Below are 19,989 nucleotides of genomic sequence, written 5' to 3' on the forward strand. Positions count from 1 at the left end.
TGAGTCATTCTAAAATTAATGTGAAAATAACTAGTTTATGTAATTGCCTTCTCATCTATTATTCCATTATGCTTTTTCCATTTGTGGTCTATTTTATGTCTTTGTTTGTAATGTCTGGTGCTGCGTTGTGTATTGTCTGTTATCTTTCCTGTTATAATGCTTCTGTAAAGCTTTTAGAGCTACATTTGGGTATTGGATGGCTGGCAATGCCCAACTGGCTGCCCGGTTGGCATCATAAGTGGTGTTTTCATTCCATGCTATCAGTGTTTTTGGATGGATTTTTGGGAAAGGAGCCCCAAACTGAAACTTCTTTTTTGAAACTTTTGTATTTATGGCATAATTTTTATCTTTGACACTATTGTATTTATTTTTGTTTATTTGATTTTTGTTTTCTTTTTTGGCAAACACTTTAAATTGTGTCAAATAGAGATTGTATATTAAAAATCATAATGATGTTTAGGTAAGGTATAATGCATTTCTATCAGTGGTCAAAGTGGAAATTTACAAGTGGCGATATGGAAGCTGTAAGTGGAATATATAGTTCTAGAATAAAGGCAGTAGAAGAAGTGGTGGTATGGAATACCAGCGTATACTGGCCCACTTCGACCACGATCCCTACTTTAATCTCTAAATAAACCAAAAGTTTTCAAGGAGCTCTGTGACTATACCTAGGCGCAAGGCCACAGTTCATCTGCGTTTCCTTAGACCACAGAACTCCTGGGTGACTTCTAATATCCTTTCCATTCCTCAGTAGAGGGGCAGTAGCTTATATGAGGTGATCCTGTACAGTAGGTCTTTAGCACCTTCTTAACTGTTATCAGCCAGGTAATAAGTGAGGGCATGATTATTTATCAAACTTAAGGGTATATTTTACAGGAATTTCTACAAATTCCACTCACACTTTTATATAATATATTTAATAAGCCAGCATTTTATGAAATATGTAGTATAAGGGAAGAAAATAATTGAAATGATGTCTAGGTAGTGCAATGTATATTTTATACTAGCTTTGGCTGCCGAGTCAGACGCAATGGGGTATATTTACTAAACTGTGGGTTTGAAAAAGTGGAGATGTTGCCGATAGTAACTAATCAGATTCTAGTTATCATTTATTTAGTACATTCTACAAAATTACATTTTGAATCTGATTGGTTGCTATAGGCAACATCTCCACTTTCTCAAACCCGCAGTTTAGTAAATATACTCCTAAGTGTGTCCTTCAAAGCACAGTTTTCCGATTTGTTCTCAGCCCCTATGTTCTTTGAGTCAATAGCAATCACATAGGCTGATTCAAGTTCTGCTGTACCATTAAAAACAGTAGGGGTCACACTTATAAAACAGGGATATTGTCACTTACCAAAACTTTTCTAGATAATTTTTAAAACAATTATTTCCCCAGTAAAGAAGTATACAATACTTGTCATTCAAAATGTCTAGTTATCAGATCTTGCCCTGAACTAGCAATATGGGGTATGCATATCATTTATAAATCCAATATAATAAACAGACCAAGTATATAAAGTCGTTCCATGTATCAAGCAAATGTACACACTTGTTACAATTTAAAAAATATATATATAGTAAGTATATTTAAAAGGATTGTCTCTTGTGTTCCATCTAACTTTCAACTCTGGGTGTGGCCTGCACAAACAAGATTAAAGAGAGGAAATGTATTGGTTATATGAAGAATATAAAAATACACTATGTGCATTCACAGTTACTGAAGACTGTCTGTGAAGTCTGTGAAGTGCTGAAATGGAACACCCGTTAATCGTCAGTGGTTGTTGCATTATGTGCTTTAACTTGACTAAACCAGAAATAATAAGCATTTATTGAAGACCAGTTCATAATTGTCTATTTTCTTGGAATTTCCGGGAGACTCCCAAATGTCTCCGCACTCCCGGAGAGTAGGCACCCTCATGGATCCCACCAGAGGTGTGGCTTAATTGCGTGATTAGTTTTATCAGACCCCGCCCCCTTACGCGATGCAGTGAATCTCGGCATTGCATAGCAGGGGGTGAAGCCTCCTGCACTAGCCATATAACCTCACCTCTGGGATCTCGTGGAGGTAAGTATAGTTAAGTTATGTGGTGGTTAGCAAAGATAAAGTCCAGCTGCGTATGTCCCTTTCTACTTCGGAATGTCTTTTGGTAAAAACAAGAAAGCCAGCTCACCAGACCAGTCATTTGGGAATGTCCAGTATGTCAAGGATTCTCTTATTGTGTTTTATTAACTATAGTCTTCAGAGATAAAACAGAACATGAAGCATGTGTACAGAAGTTACCATGTGAAGCAGGGCCGGATTAAGGGAATAAAGGCCTCTGGGCTAAGGGGCCTTCATTCCCCCGTGAGGGCCCCCCCCCACGTGAGCCGAGCTGCCCCCAAGGCACTTACCTCCTTCTCCTGGCATTGCAGTCCTTCCCCGGCGCGCTGTACGCTCTTTTCTGAGGAGATCTCTTGAGAGTGAGACTCACGAGATCTCCTCAGTAAGGAGACTACAGCGCTCCGGGGAAGGACCACAGTGAAAGTGCTCAGCAGCATTGATCGCGTCGGGGGCGCCCCCGTCCCCAACCAATCAATAATGCTGCTGAGCACTTTCAAGGGCCCCCTGGATGCCCGAGGCCCCTGGGCTGTAGCCCAGTTAGCCCTAGGGTTAATCCAGCCCTGGGGGTAAATGTATCAATGTCCGGATTCTTCAACTCCGGCGAGATCGGCGTCTTCAGCGCTTAAATTTAAAGCGGCGCTGCCTTGTAAAGGGAAACTTCCCTTTACAAGGCAGCGCCGCTTTAAATTTAAGCGCTGAAGACGCCGATCTCGCCGGAGTTGAAGAATCCGGACATTGATACATTTACCCCCTGATGTGAAGTCAAAGGGCAGATTCAATTCCCCATGTTGTTCTTTAGAATAAAGCAGTCCGCGCACTATTACCGTTACTACGGTAATAGCTGTGCATTGTTACCGCTACTACCTCAATTTCTCTGCTGATTTTTGCACGCAGTTCTGTGAGCCGCGAGCAAAAATCTGTGCAGATATTACTGTAGTAATCTACTCAAAAGAGCCTTATAGTTAAAGTCAGATTTTGTATTTGTGGAGTTGCTGTTCTTTCCTTTTCTTCAGTACAAAGTGCTTATCTAATAACATTTGTAACTTACTGTAATTAAAAGAAGGCTTAGAATGATACTGTATTTAATTCAGTCAATGGATATGTGAATTGTGCATAACAGAAACTCTGTATATAGCAAATGAACTGAGAAGAATAATGGGTGTACCCATCTTAAATATTTTTCAGAGGCAACCGTTTTAAGCTACGATGGAAGCATGTTTATGAAGATACAGCTCCCTGTAGTTATGCACACAGAAGCAGAGGATGTGTCCCTGCGTTTCCGGTCTCAGCGTGCCTATGGCATTTTAATGGCGACCACTTCAAGAGATTCAGCCGATACACTACGCTTAGAATTGGATGCTGGACGCGTAAAACTTACGGTTAATTTAGGTAACACTTAAAAAATACATAATTAACCTGTCTGTAAACATTACAAGTCTACATCTCTATTATTGCTCGCATTTCCCAAGTTTATTATATTTAATGTTTATTTATTTATTTCTAGTGTTATATTTAAAATATTTTTACGCTTTTTTTTTTTGCTTGCACAAAACAGTTTTTTTTTCTCTAAACAGTTAAAAAAGAGAAGACAAAGTGTTAATGTATTAATGTCTTAATAGACCAAAAACAATCTTTATAAAACAATGTGCATAAATGGTATGCAGTGTTGTATATAAATATTTGAATGTTTATTCTATGTGCGCTTCTCTTTTTAAACAATCTATTGTACTCTAAAAAGAAAATGTCTTTTAGTTTACTGTGATTGCATTTTTTTTAAGTTTTCTATCAAAAGTGAACTTAACCCTTCAATGACCGAGGTCTGCGGCCCTTAGCAAACAGTCTGGTGATCATAATCCACACAAACTCTTACACAGAAACAACGCCCTGGTGTCTCAGAAATAAAAAAGAAATATAATTTGAAATTAAGTTAACTATAGTTATTAAATTAAATTAGAGTGTTATTATGCTTTACAGGACAATTATAAAATCATCAGTTTTCATTTGTATCCAATGAAGGTTTTTTTTTTTTAATTATTATGTTAATATAATATAATATTATATTTTTGGCTTAGCCACTATGATTTAGGACACTAAAATAACCAAGAGAGGATGTATAGCCCTGTGACATTGATACAAACCACTGGATATGATACAGGGGATCAAAGTGGATTGTATTCTGCTTAGAGAATTTATTGTATCGCAACTTAGATCCAAGGAAGAGACGTTTCTAAGTATTTTTCAGTCACTCCTTTGCCTCCCTCTAGTGGCTGATATCTATTGCAAATTCAGCATCTGAGGTTCCATCAATGCAGTACATTCTGTAGCAAGATGCGTGCATATTTTGATCCCAGACTGTTCGCCACCACTTTTCTGATGCGGTTGACGACACATGACAAACTTTGCTACATGGGAACTAAATCTTGGTTTTAAAGCTTATGTTCTCCTCCAAGGTATAAAAGTGAACTTATTCAGTGGAGAAAAAAAACTTAAACATTGCCCATTGCTGTTTTTGTATATATTGACCCTGATTCAGACACAGACCTGGGAGCTAAAATGCATATTTATTTATTTAAATCAGATGTCTGTCATCGGTGAGGGTTTATTAAGCCCTTAAATATATATATTTTCCATATCTTTAACCCTTTATAAAGCTACATTGAAAACTACAACAACTAATTTTAGGCAAAAATTGTAATTTGAATATTACTATTAATTTATGTTGTATATTAAATATATATTTATATTTATAGTTCCATAAATAATATTCTTGTTATGTCCTAGCTTTTTATTCTACGTACTGTACAAAATGCTCCCATCACATATTTTAAACCTTTGAGGTAGAACATGGTTACCAGAGATGACTGATCTTTTCGTGGCAAGCTCTGTACCCCATTGTGACGGAATATACCTTATTTTGTTTCTTAGTTGTTCAATGTTCTTGCACATATGGGGAGAAGGTTGCTTCCTGTCTAGATCCTACATCTTTGCTGCAAATTGTACTTAGATTTGTCTCCACATAGCACTGTTTGAAATGGCCATTTTAATTTACTTGAATCTATTGAGACAGTTTTGTGTCTGTAAGTAAGAGTGGCACAATGATACACTTATACATAGTGGCCACGTGTGCATGTGTCTGTCCCCGGAAGGGTGGACTGTAATATTATTGGATGTCTGCAGCTTATATCTTGAAGGATAAATTTTCATTTCTCATCTATTCTTTCCTATCTAGACTGTATCAGGATTAACTGTAATTCCAGTAAGTGCCTATTCAACATTTTAAAAATGTTTTTTATTACATTTTCAAGTTAACATATATTAAAAGGTGGTGCAATATTATTTTTATTAATTATTCTGTAATTGTGGATACTACTGATGAATCTAATGTTATTATGATATTATTATTTTTATTATTATTATTATTATTATTATTATTATTATTATTATTACTTCAATTGGTGTTAAAAATATAATTGAGCACCTTCTTAAATATATTACGACAAAACCGATATATTGTTATTTTTATTTCATATAATTCAATTTTAAACATTACTACATTAGTAAGTTCTTAAAACTTAAATGGTCACCCAAAAATGACAAAAGTAAAATGTATTGTTATGTAAATTGATGTTTTATATATATATATATATATATATATATATATATATATATATATATATATATATCACTGTATTTGATTTATTTTATAGGGATCTGGACTGTGATTTTATTTTTAAAGTGTATGGTGGTAAAATCTGTTAATATCTCTTATCTGATTTTAATATATTAAATAATCTTAAACTAGTACATGTATTGGAGAAAAACCAGGCCAAACATGGTAAATATATACCATTAAATACAAAATGTAAATAATTATGTAAATGGATAACTAAATATATCTATTAATTTAAGCATTCAATTTAGCATTCGATTAAAAAAACACAAGTACACCGTTATCAATACATATAATTTCTTCTAAGATATTGTTATTAGTTTTCTTTATTTATTATCGTTTTAAATAATTGATATATTTAATTACATAGACATCTAATTGTAGCCCAACTTATTTATTTTTTAAATAAAACCTGAATTTACCAGGTATGGTAATTAGACGTCCAATCAAATTGATTCTCCTGTGCAAGTGAGCTATTGTAGGGACTTAAGAGTTAGAGTTGAGAAACTGGTAAAGTGGGCAAATTTGATTTTTATTTTATTAAAAAAAAATAAACCACCCAAAACCACATTATATATACAGCTGATGCTGGTCATTTTTTGTTGTATTTTATTTTCTATTGTGGCAAATAGATTCATGGATATCCAAGCAGGTATTGCAGTGGCATAAAAAGCTTTGTCTTGATTTTTGCATTTCTTTACATTTCATATTGAATTGTTTCAGTTATCTGTCTCCCGAATCTTTTAGGTACTCTTTGCACTTGTGTGACTGATTTTGTAAAATTTACATTTCTCATGGCTTTTGGTGTCAAGTAGTTTTCTTTGAGGTTGCTGTCTGCTCTTATTTTTCTTGAAGCAGTGATTATACATGAGTTTAGCTCTTCCATTATGGATTGGCTTAATTGGTTTTGAAAGCATTATTATGTGGAATAATAAGACTTGCCACAATGGTAAGTAAAAAGTGATTTTAGTAAGTCATGTGATCAATCAACAGGTAATACTTTCTCCTTCTCTATACATATGCGTTTCTGTGCAGTAGTATCCCAAATATTATAGGATTAAAATGTATTGCGTAAATTGCATTGAAACAGTGATGTTACAATGCAACATACATCTAAATATACAAAAATATAATGTTAACATATACATCACATCTTTGTATAATATTATAAGCTGCTCATACACAGGCAGACCCAATCAATCAGTGCTCAGGTCAAGGTCTGTCCAATTTGGTTATCAAATTGTATGGATCTAGTTTTCTGGTGATTAGGCTGAACAATAGAGCCCAATTAATGAAGTTAGCCAATGACCACTAACAAATTGGCATCATCAGTTTACCCGATTTGTAAGCATTTCTGTTCAACCACTGATCAATCTGTATTGGCTGTTTATTGGGATTGATAGTCATTTTAACCCCAAATCAGGAACAATTATTGGACAATTTGATATAAAACAACCAAATTGGCTGCCCATATCCTTGTGTTTTTTGGCAGCATTAGATCCTACGTTGCTTAATTCTATCCTACAACGTAAAAAGCACAGCAAGTGTAACAATTGGGCAAAATTGATGCAAAACATATTACTTTGAGCTTCAAAAACTTAATGTAAGGATTGTCCCCTTGGAGTTTTGAAATTGAACTAACAATATTACCTTATTTACCTGTATTTAGATTACAGTATTTTGTATTGCAAATTAATCAGCCATAAAACTCCCTTTTGAGGGGCTGGCAAATATCTAACTGCATCACTTTGTGGTACACCTGTACAGCATCTCAGTTGAAAAGCCAATTATAGCTCTTAAAATAACCAATTGTTATACATAGGAGAAATTCTAATTGAAATATTCAGCAGTAAAAATAATTATATACTTGGGACATTTCAAAACTTTTCCCATGTGAAATGATTTTTCAATTACTGTAGTCTTTCTTCTTGAAATACATATGTTTAATTGTATTTAATTGTCATTTAGTTTTATTTTTAAGTTCTTTTATTCCTCTCAAAATTTTTAAATGTATCTTTAATGTTGAAATGTCAATAGATTTACTGTCAGCTCATAATTACTTCATTATTATCTCTTCTTGGCTGAGCTCAACGTACATAGCAGGTAAAAAAAAATCCAGCATTTTAATTGTAGCTTGTCTTTGACAACTGGACAATCAAGGGGAGCTCATGACAATTGAGTTCAATTACTACAGATAAAGACATAATTGTTAATAATTAAATGCTTATTTTTTTAAATCAATTACTGCAGTTCTTGTCTATTTTCAAATACTTATTTTAAGCACATCCACACTTATCTCTGTATTGAAATATTAAATGTATTATAATTCTCTAAATATATAATTTGTATATTATGTATATATAAATAAAAGCTACAAATATTTTGATATTATTTTGTTTAACACTGTTAGAGAGACACATTTTAGCTGTTTTATTGTTTGGTACTTTCAAAATATTTTAAATAAAATATTCAGCCTATCTTAAAATTCAGTACACCACATCTGTTGTATTTAGTGATAGAAGGCAATATTTAACATTCATATACATATGGAATTATTGAGTCTAACCAATGAGCAGCTAACTGATATCTGGCTAGTACCAGGCAGACAATGGAGGAAAATGTCTGGTTACTAAAAAATTGTACACATTTTCACCTTTTGCAATTGTAAAAGCAACAGTGCAAAAAAAAAAAAAAAGCTTATTGCACTGTGCAAACTTTACATATACCGATTTATATTTATTACATTTTCTTACAAACAGACCATTAACAGTAATAGAATATATAATGTAGATCCAAGAAAACTATACAAGATACACATGCACTCTATAAAACTGAAAGAATGTACACAGTAATAAGGTAAAACAAGGAATCACATAAACAATGAATATAATGGACTATAAGAGTGACAATTACATTTTCACGGATTCCTAATGTCATAAAACTTCTGTTGAGTCTCCCAGGTCAAGTGGTACCAAATATTTTTTGGAAATAGTTTTAGGTTGTACTCCAATTTCTCTTCAGTCTTCAGTAGATGCATGTCAATAAAATATCTGCATAGGTGCAAAATTCTGCTGCAAATTGGCTGACCCTTAAATTATCCTGGTCCAAGGTCTCAGGCAGAAATGTTCTTTTGGGTGGAGTTAAAGGACATAATATAGATAATAAAAGCATATCTATCTTGGATATGCTATTTTCTGGCTCCAGTGGTTCCCCGTTGTTGTTATCATCCTACCAACACGTTGCCCAGCTTGTTTCAGACAGGCCAATCCAGTGTATATGACCCACCTCAATGTCTCATTTGCATGACTGGGGATTTTTTCAGAAGAAGGACATCAACACCTGCTTGGCCTATTGAAAGAGGAAGTACAATGTGGGGCCATTAGAAGGCACCAGGGAACCCAGCAGATTTGACAAAAAGTGCATCCAAAATAAGTAAAGTAGTTTTCTCTGTTAGCTCCTTGTGATGTTAAATACTTTAGTGTCAAAAAAGACAAAAGTATTATAGGAGTGATACCTTTATTGGCTAACCAAAAAAAAAAATATTATATTTGCTAGCTTTCAGAGCACAAAGGCCCCTTCAGTTTTTTCTGGCTAACACGGTACTGCAATAATAATAATAATATATATATTTTTTTGCTACACATTCTGTTAGCTCCTGAAACTCCACCCAAAACGACATTTTAGTTTTTGGGTGAAGTTCTTTTTATTTTTTTTATGACAACAGTCTATACTTTAAAGCTAGCAAATGTTAAGTTTTTTTTTTTTTTTAACATGCATATTTGGTTACACATATTGATCTTTCAGAAAATAATCTCACAGTCCAAAATTCCTACCCTGTTAAAATGATTGATATATAATACAGAAAATATTGTGATCACTGTGTATTATATAGATAATTGTCATATTATTGCAAATGTTTGTTTGGCATAAATGGGCTTAAATAACAATTTCAATAACTTAGTGCAAACAATAACTAGTTTTTACAGCCCCAAACAAAAAATGCACAATGTTGTAACTCTTTGCTAAAAACACAGCAATCAATCAGCAATAAACTTTTTTTTTCTATCTAGTGCAAGTTGAAAGCAAATGCCTGACTGTATTTAGTACCGATTTGAACCTTTGAGAAACGATAATAAATACCCCCATTGTTCATTTTGCATTCAATATGTGCTCTAAACATCCTTTTGCATTGGGATCAGACATCCATTTTCTAAAAGACGTTGATGCCTTTGCCTTTTGACTAAAACAGCTCAGACTGCAGACACAAATAAGGGCCTCTGTGTTTGCAGGCTAAGCGTCTTTTCTGATTACACCATTCAAAGGCAAGGCACTTTTATGCTCTGTTTGACGTCCTTGGCAAACGCACCTTTAAAAATCAGTAAACAACATGCAATTTACTAGGGAAAATAACTCCGAAAAGCGCAAAACAATAAAATAATTGAAAAACAAAGAATAGATGACAAAACGTTTGTAAATTTAAGCAGATAAACATGTCAAACATACAAAGTTATTTTTCTGCTCACAGATAAACTGTCAAAAGCAAATGGGATTGCAAAATAAATTACTAATATTGTTCTTCACAGGCCTGTGTTCAGCTGATATGAAAAGAAGTGAACCAGCTTTAGAGTGAAGGATTAAATTACATATACATTATAAATGGGACATATAGACAAATGAGGGTTTGCAGTTGTGTTCTTAAATGTACATAATATAAAACTAGGTTACGGATAATATCAATAAATACCTTTTGTTGCCATAACAGTGAGCAGAATTTTGAATTTGATTAAATAATAAATTGTGGCTTTAAACTCAGCAGGGGAAGTATACAGTGAAATTGGATATGTTGCCTGCAGGGAAGCTGTGACATAGAAATGAATAGGTCATGCAATGGCACATCATCATCAAATATATAAAGAGGATTTTTTTAGATGAGAGACAAAATGAAAATACTATGAGATTTTCTATTGCCAGCATTTTTCTGTGTTACAATACAATTGGAATGTTTCACTTTCCATCCCTTTATATTTGAGCATCCAGAAGTTCATTAATAATTAACACAACTATCGTCTTCCCTACTAAAGATGAATGGGACTAATCCTGCTGAATTATCCCCCAAAGCCATGCGTGCCCTTGCATTTCAGTCAGAGAGGATTGTGGGATAAAATCATTGCATTAAAGCACCTTGTTATTATGAGATGATTCTAATATATATGTTCATCAATATTGTACATTCAACTGCAGACCTTTTTCAAACTGAGGGATGTCTCTCTTTTAGTAGGATTGCCCCGTTTCCTGAATATTTAAGAATAGACAGATATTGTTTGCGTTTAGCAAAGCATGCCTTAAAAACACACTTACTTAACAAAGTCTGCTATGTCAGTAATCACTGCTTAAAAGGATTTACCTGCTCATTGCTGAGAAAAGGTAAACTTGAATATGGGCTGAATGGAATGCAGAGTGTCTGTATTATAGTTACAGGACGCATGCAGCGCATTCAGGCCATGATTTCTGGAAAAGCCACATAAGTTGGGCATGGGTGCGGTAGGTCTATGAAGATATGGAGCAAGTTCAGCAGCACAAGTGGTGTAGGGGATCAAACATGTTAAATCCCGTCATGAGAGTATTGCTAGTAAATTGTATATTTTATTCCTACTTGCCCACTTTTTGAGCCTCCTAAGGACAAGTGTAGTGGGGCATGATGGTGCGATTTGCATCATCATGGAACCACTCCACTCTGTACAACAGTGAAAATTCCTAAATTCCCATCCAACTTCAGGGCAAATTGAAGCAGGATCCAGGAGTGTTACCTAGTGTGCTGCCAACTCTCTGAAATTTGGGAGTCTCCTGGACATTCCAGGACAGTAGTAAGTAGGATATTATTGTTCACAATATAAATTAATCCTCTTTCTTCCCATAGGAATAGTATGGGCAGAGCAAGAGACAGCAACATTAATAAGTAACAGTTATAAGGATAACATGAAATGATTTCACTATAAATAAGCAGAAGTCAGCTTGATATTTATATTTCTTATCCTCCAGGACACCTAAATGTGTTTATAATATACATGTAAATAAATAAACACATTTTTTTATAATAAACCTGCTTTATATTAGTGTCATTACTGCATTATGTATTAAATAAAACCGCACCAACTAATGATTAATAACAAAAGCAAATGTATGTACATACATAATAAGACACATCTGGGGCTTATTCAATTGTAAGCGCTAAAAAACGAGTGCTCAAAAAATATTACCATTTATACGGTAATATTGCGCGCGAAAAGCGTTAATATGGTAGTTTACTCGTGAAATTTCAGCTCGCAGCTCAGGGAGCAGCGAGCTGAAATTCCGCAAGTAATTACCGTATTAACGCTAAGATTTTTTGAGCGCTCGTTTATCAGCGTTACCGCTAACAATTGAATACGCCCCATCTGTGTTCAAACTACATATAAATCTGTCTTATAATTCAGTTTCTATGAACATTTCCTTTTTGTCATACATTTCTATTGCAGAAGGACATGTCATTCAAACATTATGCCAACAATTTCTTTTACTGTTAAGAGATTCTTTTGAGTGACATCTCTACTCTCCCCTTCACTGGAAGCATGGGTGATTTCTGCAGAGTATAATAATGTGCCCGATGGACTGGGGCCTAAAAACACAATCAATATAATTAAAAAGAGATTTTTTTCTAAAGAAACAATTAACATAGTTTAATGATATTTAATTATACACAGTATATGGGGGATATATTCCTTTAAAATGGGATAGGAAATGTGAGCAGCAAGCGTCAAGCACGACTGCACAGCACAGGAATTTCTTCAGGCTATCAGGAAGCCCCTTTTCATGTTAATCACTTGCAACAAAAATGGCTGATTATTCCGTCTTTATATAAAATAATTAAAATCCATTTTTGCATTAATGCTTACAAACTAGATTATGTAAAACATATTTAACATAGTAAATTTTAAAATCTTTGTTGTGCTCAAAGCTGTTGAAAACCACCCAAAATCAAGGAAGCTGTAGTACACCATCATCTTCTAAGGTAGCAAAACCAGAGATAGAGAATGTTAAAACATTTTTATTATTTTAAGTACATTAAAAAGTAGACCATATACATTCATAATATTATTTTATGTTGTCTCATTATTATATGTGGTCTTTACTTATTTAATATCATACTGTAAAGAGCAATGGCGTGATATAAGCCATGGCAACCAATCAGCTGTAAGCTTTTATTAGTCTGCATAGAAAAGTTGATAAATGATTGGTTGCTACGGATACAGCACACACCTGCTCATTGCACCACATTGAAAAAGCTTTTTCTTTATATGTTAACGATTAATTTGACAGCTTCAATGCCAATTGTACCATCAAATCTATTTTGTTTAGTGTGCACTATATTTTAATTAAACCCCACATAATTTGTAGACAATATTAAAATAATTCAATCAATATTAAATGAAAAGTGAATCATGTGTTGAACAACTAACTCCCAGGGTTAAATTTATCAAGGTGTGTGTTTGAAAAAGTGGAGATGTTGCCTATGGCAACCAATCAGATTATAGTTATCATTTATTTAGTACATTCTACAAAATGACAGCTGGAATCTAATTGGTTACTATAGGCAACATCTCCAATTTGTCAAACCCGCAGCTTGATAAATTTACCCCCCAGTCTTAATTATTTTCCCAAATGGAAAATCTTGAGAACTTTAGTGTTAAACCAATAATTTACGAATGCATTTACATACCGGCAATTTTATATAGTTGATTACATTATTATGCAGTTTCTGTGCCTATTTATGTTAAACAAACAAAAATTGTTGACAAATAGCAATATAAATGTCAGTCAATGTATTCCACTTTTATGCTGTTAAATTTTAAGAGTTTGTGTGTTAATTTGATTCTCTCTTTTTCTTTGAAAGGATCACTAGATTAACTGTGTTGTGATTGTTTAATGACTGTTTGGCATATTCTGCAGGCAAAGGTCCAGAGACACTTTATGCTGGTTATAACCTCAATGATAATGAGTGGCATACAGTGCGTGTGATACGGCGAGGAAAGAGTTTAAAGTTAATAGTGGATGATCAACAAGACATGACAGGTAGGTGGACTAAACTATTTTATCCTGCAGCATTACTTTTATTAGTAAACTTATCTGACCAATGTTCTGCAAATTGACAATAGGACACAGCCACAAAGCAAGTAAAAGACTTTCTAAAAGCGGTTTATAAAGCAATAAACAAATGCTCATTTTCAAAAAACTTCCAGGGTTTTAAGCATATAGGCGTTGAATGGACAGTCCAAATTCTGTGGTGACTCCAATGGATATGTCTCGGCTAATCCCTATTCAATAGAGAATGTATGAGCTATCTAATTGGTGAACTGATGTGTTAAATGCTTCATTAGCTGTATGACAGAAAGCGCAAGCTAATCTTAAACTAGGAAGCATTACTGACAATTTTAACCAGATCACCTGTGTTCAAGGTTTCAAAGATGGAGTAAAAGGGTGTATGTTGCAGAGGTGGAACTATCTGCCATACAAATCAATAATCCCTATGTCATGATCAAAATACACTCAAGCTGCATAAGCCTTTAAGCTCTCTTCTCCATTCCATTAGGAATGTGTGCAATTAGGGATGGAACTCATCTGGCATCATAGCAAAGTTTGGATAGGAGCCTCGCGATGCAGCTGTAACCTCCAGGGCCCCGAGCTCTGAATAGAGCAGAGCGGGGACCTCTATTGAGCATGCACAATTGGTGCTCCCACTAGGCATGTGCCACTGTTCTCATCACAGAGCCATAGTCTCAGGGGATGATGTGGAGGCCACAGTGCTCTAAGGAGTCTTCTACTGTGGCTTCCATACCCCATAGCAACTGCACCCTCTGCACCCACGCTACTTCTGCCAGTGTGTACAATATAAAGTCATGCAAAAGGAAAGCTGTGTATGTTTTGTGTGATATAGGGTTCTTTTGAATGATTAAAATAAATTTACCATTAGTCAGTGTTTCTCCATGATCCAATATGATCCTGCTGCTATGGAGAGAAGTGGAATAAGCATGTGTAGTAATAATAGCATACTGTAACAGGCAATTACTTCCCTCTACGTACAGAGATGTAAGAAGTCTAAGAAAGAAACCTTTATGATTTCTTTATTAGAATATGATGGAGAAAATAGCATTTATTTATTTTTCACATTATTGAATACAATAGGTCCAGTATAATAGACGAACCTAACGAGGCTATGCTATGCTCTGTAATTACTGCAAGTAATGGGATCACACTACTGAATTTCAAGGTTCGCATAGAAGTTTTTCAACAGTTGGAAACACTTTGTCTCCCATTTCTAGTTTCAGAAAATGCTCTATGAATTTCATGTTTAACTATCCCTTTGTAATTTGTGTCTTAATTAACACATTCTGAGGTTTGGAACCTGCCATGACTGTTAATAAGAATACATACTGAATTTTGCATTTCACAACAAATAATTACAGATTTATCATCAGTTGTTGCCCAAATGTGAGCATGGCACATGATGAGATAGTGTCGTGAGTGCACCTTTGTCATGTGTTTGCTGCAGTATAGGAGGCAATTAGCTTCTCTTCCCTACAGTGATGTCTTTATTCTTCCATTACATGCTTTGTGCAGACAGGATGCATGTAGTTACATATAGTGACTGGGAGGGATGGAGTTGTCTAGTGACTACTTAGCAGACATTGGGCCTGTTGGTTACAAATTAGGCATCATTTCTGCAAAAAAAAAACCCAACAACACGTAAATATAGTGTCTTTGCGTGCATATGCTGAGCCATACACATATTAAGATCTGTGCAGGTCTGCACCTGTAGCATATTCGACCAGTCACATGTCACACACACTAACATCCCACTTGTACCCTTGTTTTTATCTAAATGTTTTAGTTGCAACACAAACACTCACTATTAGGCATCAATAGAACTGTACAAAAAACTGCTCCCTAATACAGCAGAAACAACTCTTGTGTATGAAAAAAAAATAAGTTTCGCTTAAACATGCAGACAAGGATAATATATTCCCAAGGGATGAAGAAAGCACCAATCTGCATCGAAGATGCAATCGCAAGCAGCCAATCATCAGGTGTATAGGTGTCTTTTTTCCGGGCTTGCTTCCATTCACAATTGTACAAAGACCCTTACTTAATGTTTAGTAATGAAGAGTATTAAGTATCAATTTAAAAAACACAAAAATGTCTGATACATTGACGGTGCCAGGATAGAGCCTGCTTTTCCTCAACCTAGGTTTGTGTCCAGGTAGCCCAGAAAAGGAAAAAAAATGGAAAATGCCACTCGCTGTACTATTGCTATGGAAAAAATAAACATTCTGTCGTACTAAATGGCTTCATACCTCTCCACATTGTTGTTGTTGGCGTCAGCAGCAGATACAGATATTTTGGGGGTAACCTACATCTGCAGATTTAGATTCAGACTTCAGTTTTCATTACATGCGCTGTGAAGACCCTTTTAGGGCTTTCAGTTCTGAAACTTTAACAGGTAAACTTTCAGCAATTCTCTGAGACATAGAACATAGTTTCTAACTCTCCCTAATTATCAGGAATAGTCCCAGTTTCTAAAGAATTGTTCGTGAGAAGGTTTTGTCCCTGGAAATGTCCCTGTTTTATGGTTTCTTGTGGGAAAGCAGATGCTCCTGCCAGGGCAACTATTGGCCTGGGGGGGGAGGACAAGCAAATGTGCCAGACCCTTCCACCAACATGCCGCAATGGAAAAATGGGTGTGATGAAATCCGTGCAGGCGTGGTTTGTCTAATGTGGGTGTGGTGTTATATAGCCAATGAAATAAAAGCCATCTGACCACTATTCAATGAAGACACTATTCAAGTAGCCTATATACATTATAGAGGGCATTCTAGAGACCTCTGCACGATATAAAGCATACTCCTTACCAATAGACAAAACCCAATGCATGCTAGTGACTACAGCTCAATCCCAACACTGCTCAGGAGGCCACTAAAATATCCAGACCCCAAAATCTCTATTGCTTTTACAATGTACTGTACATCTCCAAAAGTTTTTGTTACCTTACAGTGCAGGCCCTTTAAATCTCTAGTGGTGGTGTAATGTAGACCCCTATAATATCTGGTGGCTTTATAAAGCAGACAGGTCCTCCCCTAAACTCTGCTGGCGACAAAATGAAGACCCCAGATCTATGGTGGTGACCCTCTTGAATTACTTACCCCTCCTCTGGTCCAACACTTACCTCAGCTTGCTGGAGAAGTTTGACTGGGCTGTGATTTCAGAACCAGTAGACAGCTTCCAGCACTCTGATTTATGGATAGTTCCAGCATTCACCAATCAGTGGGGGTACGACCTGCCTCTCTGGTGAATGGCCAGTGCTATCCATTAATCAGCATTCTTGGAGCCATCTACTGGGTATGACATAAGCCGTCATACCAACTGTGCAAATTTCAGGCTTGAGAGGCAGCCATGGGATATTTATATTTATATCGCCTCTCGATGTGCCCATGAATTGTGCAGCTACAGCTAGCCCAGCCCACAAAAAATTCCAAATTGTAGCGGTCCAGGGGGCATGTTCTTCTCCCACTCCTGTCTCATTCCACATTGCCTCCCGCACGTGTGATGATGAGGATAGTTACTGACAGACTATCTTCTGAGTTGAATACATTAATTGAAATGATGGTACTAAGCATTAGGAGCAGATCCAGCTAAAGAGAGCAAATTTACACTTGGATAAATAATGTTGGGATGCAAGGAGTGCAAATGCAACATTTTGTATTCAGGGAAATACTGCATGCTTTTCCATGTAGCACACATTTACTGGGCAGCTCTATTTTCACACTGCGATTTATAGTTAAGAAAGGTCACACTTCCATCCCAACTCTAAATCTGTCTGCATAATTTAAATATGTCCCCCGCCTACAGCGCAGGATGACTTTGACAAGGAGCTACGTTGCAACATCCAGCTGGATTTGCTCCTCTCTCAATTGTACTGGGTGAATCCGTTCACAAAAACACCTGAGTTCTCCCTTAAAGATCTCGATATCTAACAATCACATAGGTCCATTTTCTAAACTCTCCTTTTCCCAAAGTTGACACACACTCTACCATGACTGTCTCGCAATCTCTGGGACATGACCTGTTTCCCTTTCCCATTCGGAACCTCTCTGCCACTCCTCTACCTCGGAATGCTTTACTTTTATGAATTAGCTGTTACTCACACAAGGGATTGTTAGACATGTATGATATTTTCATGTTTGTTAATGCTCGCAACAATTAATGCATATGAACTAGATGCTTTGTAGCCAGCAGCAGTTGCACTTATTTTGGTTTCAAAAAGATCAACTCAATAATCATCATCATCAGCTATTTATATAGCGGCACTAATTCCACAGCGCTGTACAGAGAACTCACTCACAATAGTCTTTGCCCCATTGGAGCTTACAATCTAAATTTCCCAGCACACACACACACAGACACAGACAGAGACTAGGGTCAATTTGATAGCAGCCAATTAACCTACTAGTTCGTTTTTGGAGTGTGGAAGGAAACAGAAGCACCTGGAGGAAACCCACACAAACACGGGGAAAACATAGATAAGGCCATGGTCAGGAATCAAACTCATGACCCCAGGGCTAAAAGGCAGAAGTCTAACCACTAAGCCACTGTGCTGCCCAAATGTGATGCTATCGTCTTTTATGAGATAATGGTATTAAGGCAGGATAAAGAATAAGTAATGTAGTGTTATCAGACTTCTTAGTAGTAAGTTGATGGACCAAAAAAGAATTGCCCTACTTAGGGCTGGTGTGATAGAGCCTTTATCTACCTCCTTTCCTACAAGAAGCTTGCCATGAATTACTCTTAACTACTGTTTAGGATAATTAATTTTGCCTTGAAAAAATCATTAAATTGGTTAGATAAGAATATGAAGATAACTGACTAACAGCATACTACATTGTGGATAAAAAAATAGACACAACAACACAAGTTCCCAAACATATTTTACACCAAATTGACTTGAGCTATAATTTTCTTTTTATTCTGTATGTCAAGACATATTCAACACATTGTTTATTGCTGTGCTCCTCAAACAATCACAAAGGAAATAATATGTTAACAGCTTCTTCAAGTCTGCAAAAAAATCGAAACACCATAATACAAGAAAAATAAAACTGCAGTAGACACAAAGGTCACCACAATTTCAGACAATAAAATCTGCACTAAAATCATTGCAACAAGTCAGACATTCGCTCATACTCTTACTTGCATTTATAACAAACACAAGTTAGCTGTTGATTGGTTATTATGGTCTTGGTGCAGATTTGCATCTTTGACCATCGTTAGTAAATAAGCCTCTAATCGCACAGACTTTACAGATATTTATAAGTACGTGCCAATTGAAGCTCATTACTGTACCCAAGTGGGCAATCATAAAAGTAATAGTAATACCAAACATCAGACGGGACAGATTTCTCTTTAGCACTGAGACAGAGTTATAGAAGCTGTTTGACAATTTAAAAAATTAACTCCAGGAATAATGGAACCATTGTGTTGACGTAGATCTATCTGTCTGCAATAGTTCTGCCAAGCGCCAGTGTTTAGAAATATCCCTCACGGTGGGGAACAATTTTAAAAATATCACAGTGTTAAGAAAAACGATGGAACTCTACTAAGGCACAATTATGAAGAGAGCACCAACTTAACAGTGCAGGAAATCTGGTATTATTTTTAAAGGGGCGTGCCCACAGTGGCGACGTATTTATTATCAAGTTTGAAATTTACCTCATAAATAAAGTTGCAGATTACAGCGACAGGAGTCCCTATCAAAAGGGTAACACCCTAGTAAAAATAAAAAAAATAGCTTTTTAAAGCAGTTATGTTGAGTACAAAGGAACATATCAAAATATTAATGAGTTAAAGTGTTTCATAGAAACATTTAATAAATTAGTCACAAATTTCCCCACCCCTATGCAATGTGTTAAAACCATTCTTAATTACTGTAAAATACATTTTTGATACACGTCACAAAATGTTTGTAGTGCTCTAAATGTATTCTCCCAAGTATACTGGTGGGAGCAACTGGCTGCACTGGTTCTATACTCTTCTGACAAAGAACGACTATAAAGAAACATTTCAAAAGGCATCCACCAGTTGGGATATGTCCATGGATAAAATAAGAATACATGTTCCCGAGGGCTCA

The 19,989-nt window shown here is 35.6% G+C and overlaps 1 protein-coding gene across 22 annotated transcripts in view; it reads left to right on the top strand.

Moving 5' to 3' along the window:
• NRXN1 (neurexin 1) overlaps positions 1–19,989 on the top strand; it is a 1,083,382-nt gene that overhangs the window by 520,234 nt on the left and 543,159 nt on the right. For 16 of the 22 annotated variants that reach the window (XM_075204069.1, XM_075204087.1, XM_075204059.1 and 13 more), the window contains 3 exons: positions 3,290–3,493; positions 5,334–5,360; positions 13,761–13,883. In XM_075204069.1, the coding sequence (XP_075060170.1) occupies positions 3,290–3,493; positions 5,334–5,360; positions 13,761–13,883 (354 nt within the window). The remainder of the gene's footprint in view (positions 1–3,289; positions 3,494–5,333; positions 5,361–13,760; positions 13,884–19,989) is intronic. The other 6 variants (XM_075204071.1, XM_075204073.1, XM_075204074.1 and 3 more) reach the window with 1 other exon arrangement.

This window comes from Mixophyes fleayi, chromosome 3 (genome assembly GCF_038048845.1).
Source record: "Mixophyes fleayi isolate aMixFle1 chromosome 3, aMixFle1.hap1, whole genome shotgun sequence".
Taxonomy (NCBI): Eukaryota; Metazoa; Chordata; class Amphibia; order Anura; family Limnodynastidae; genus Mixophyes; species Mixophyes fleayi.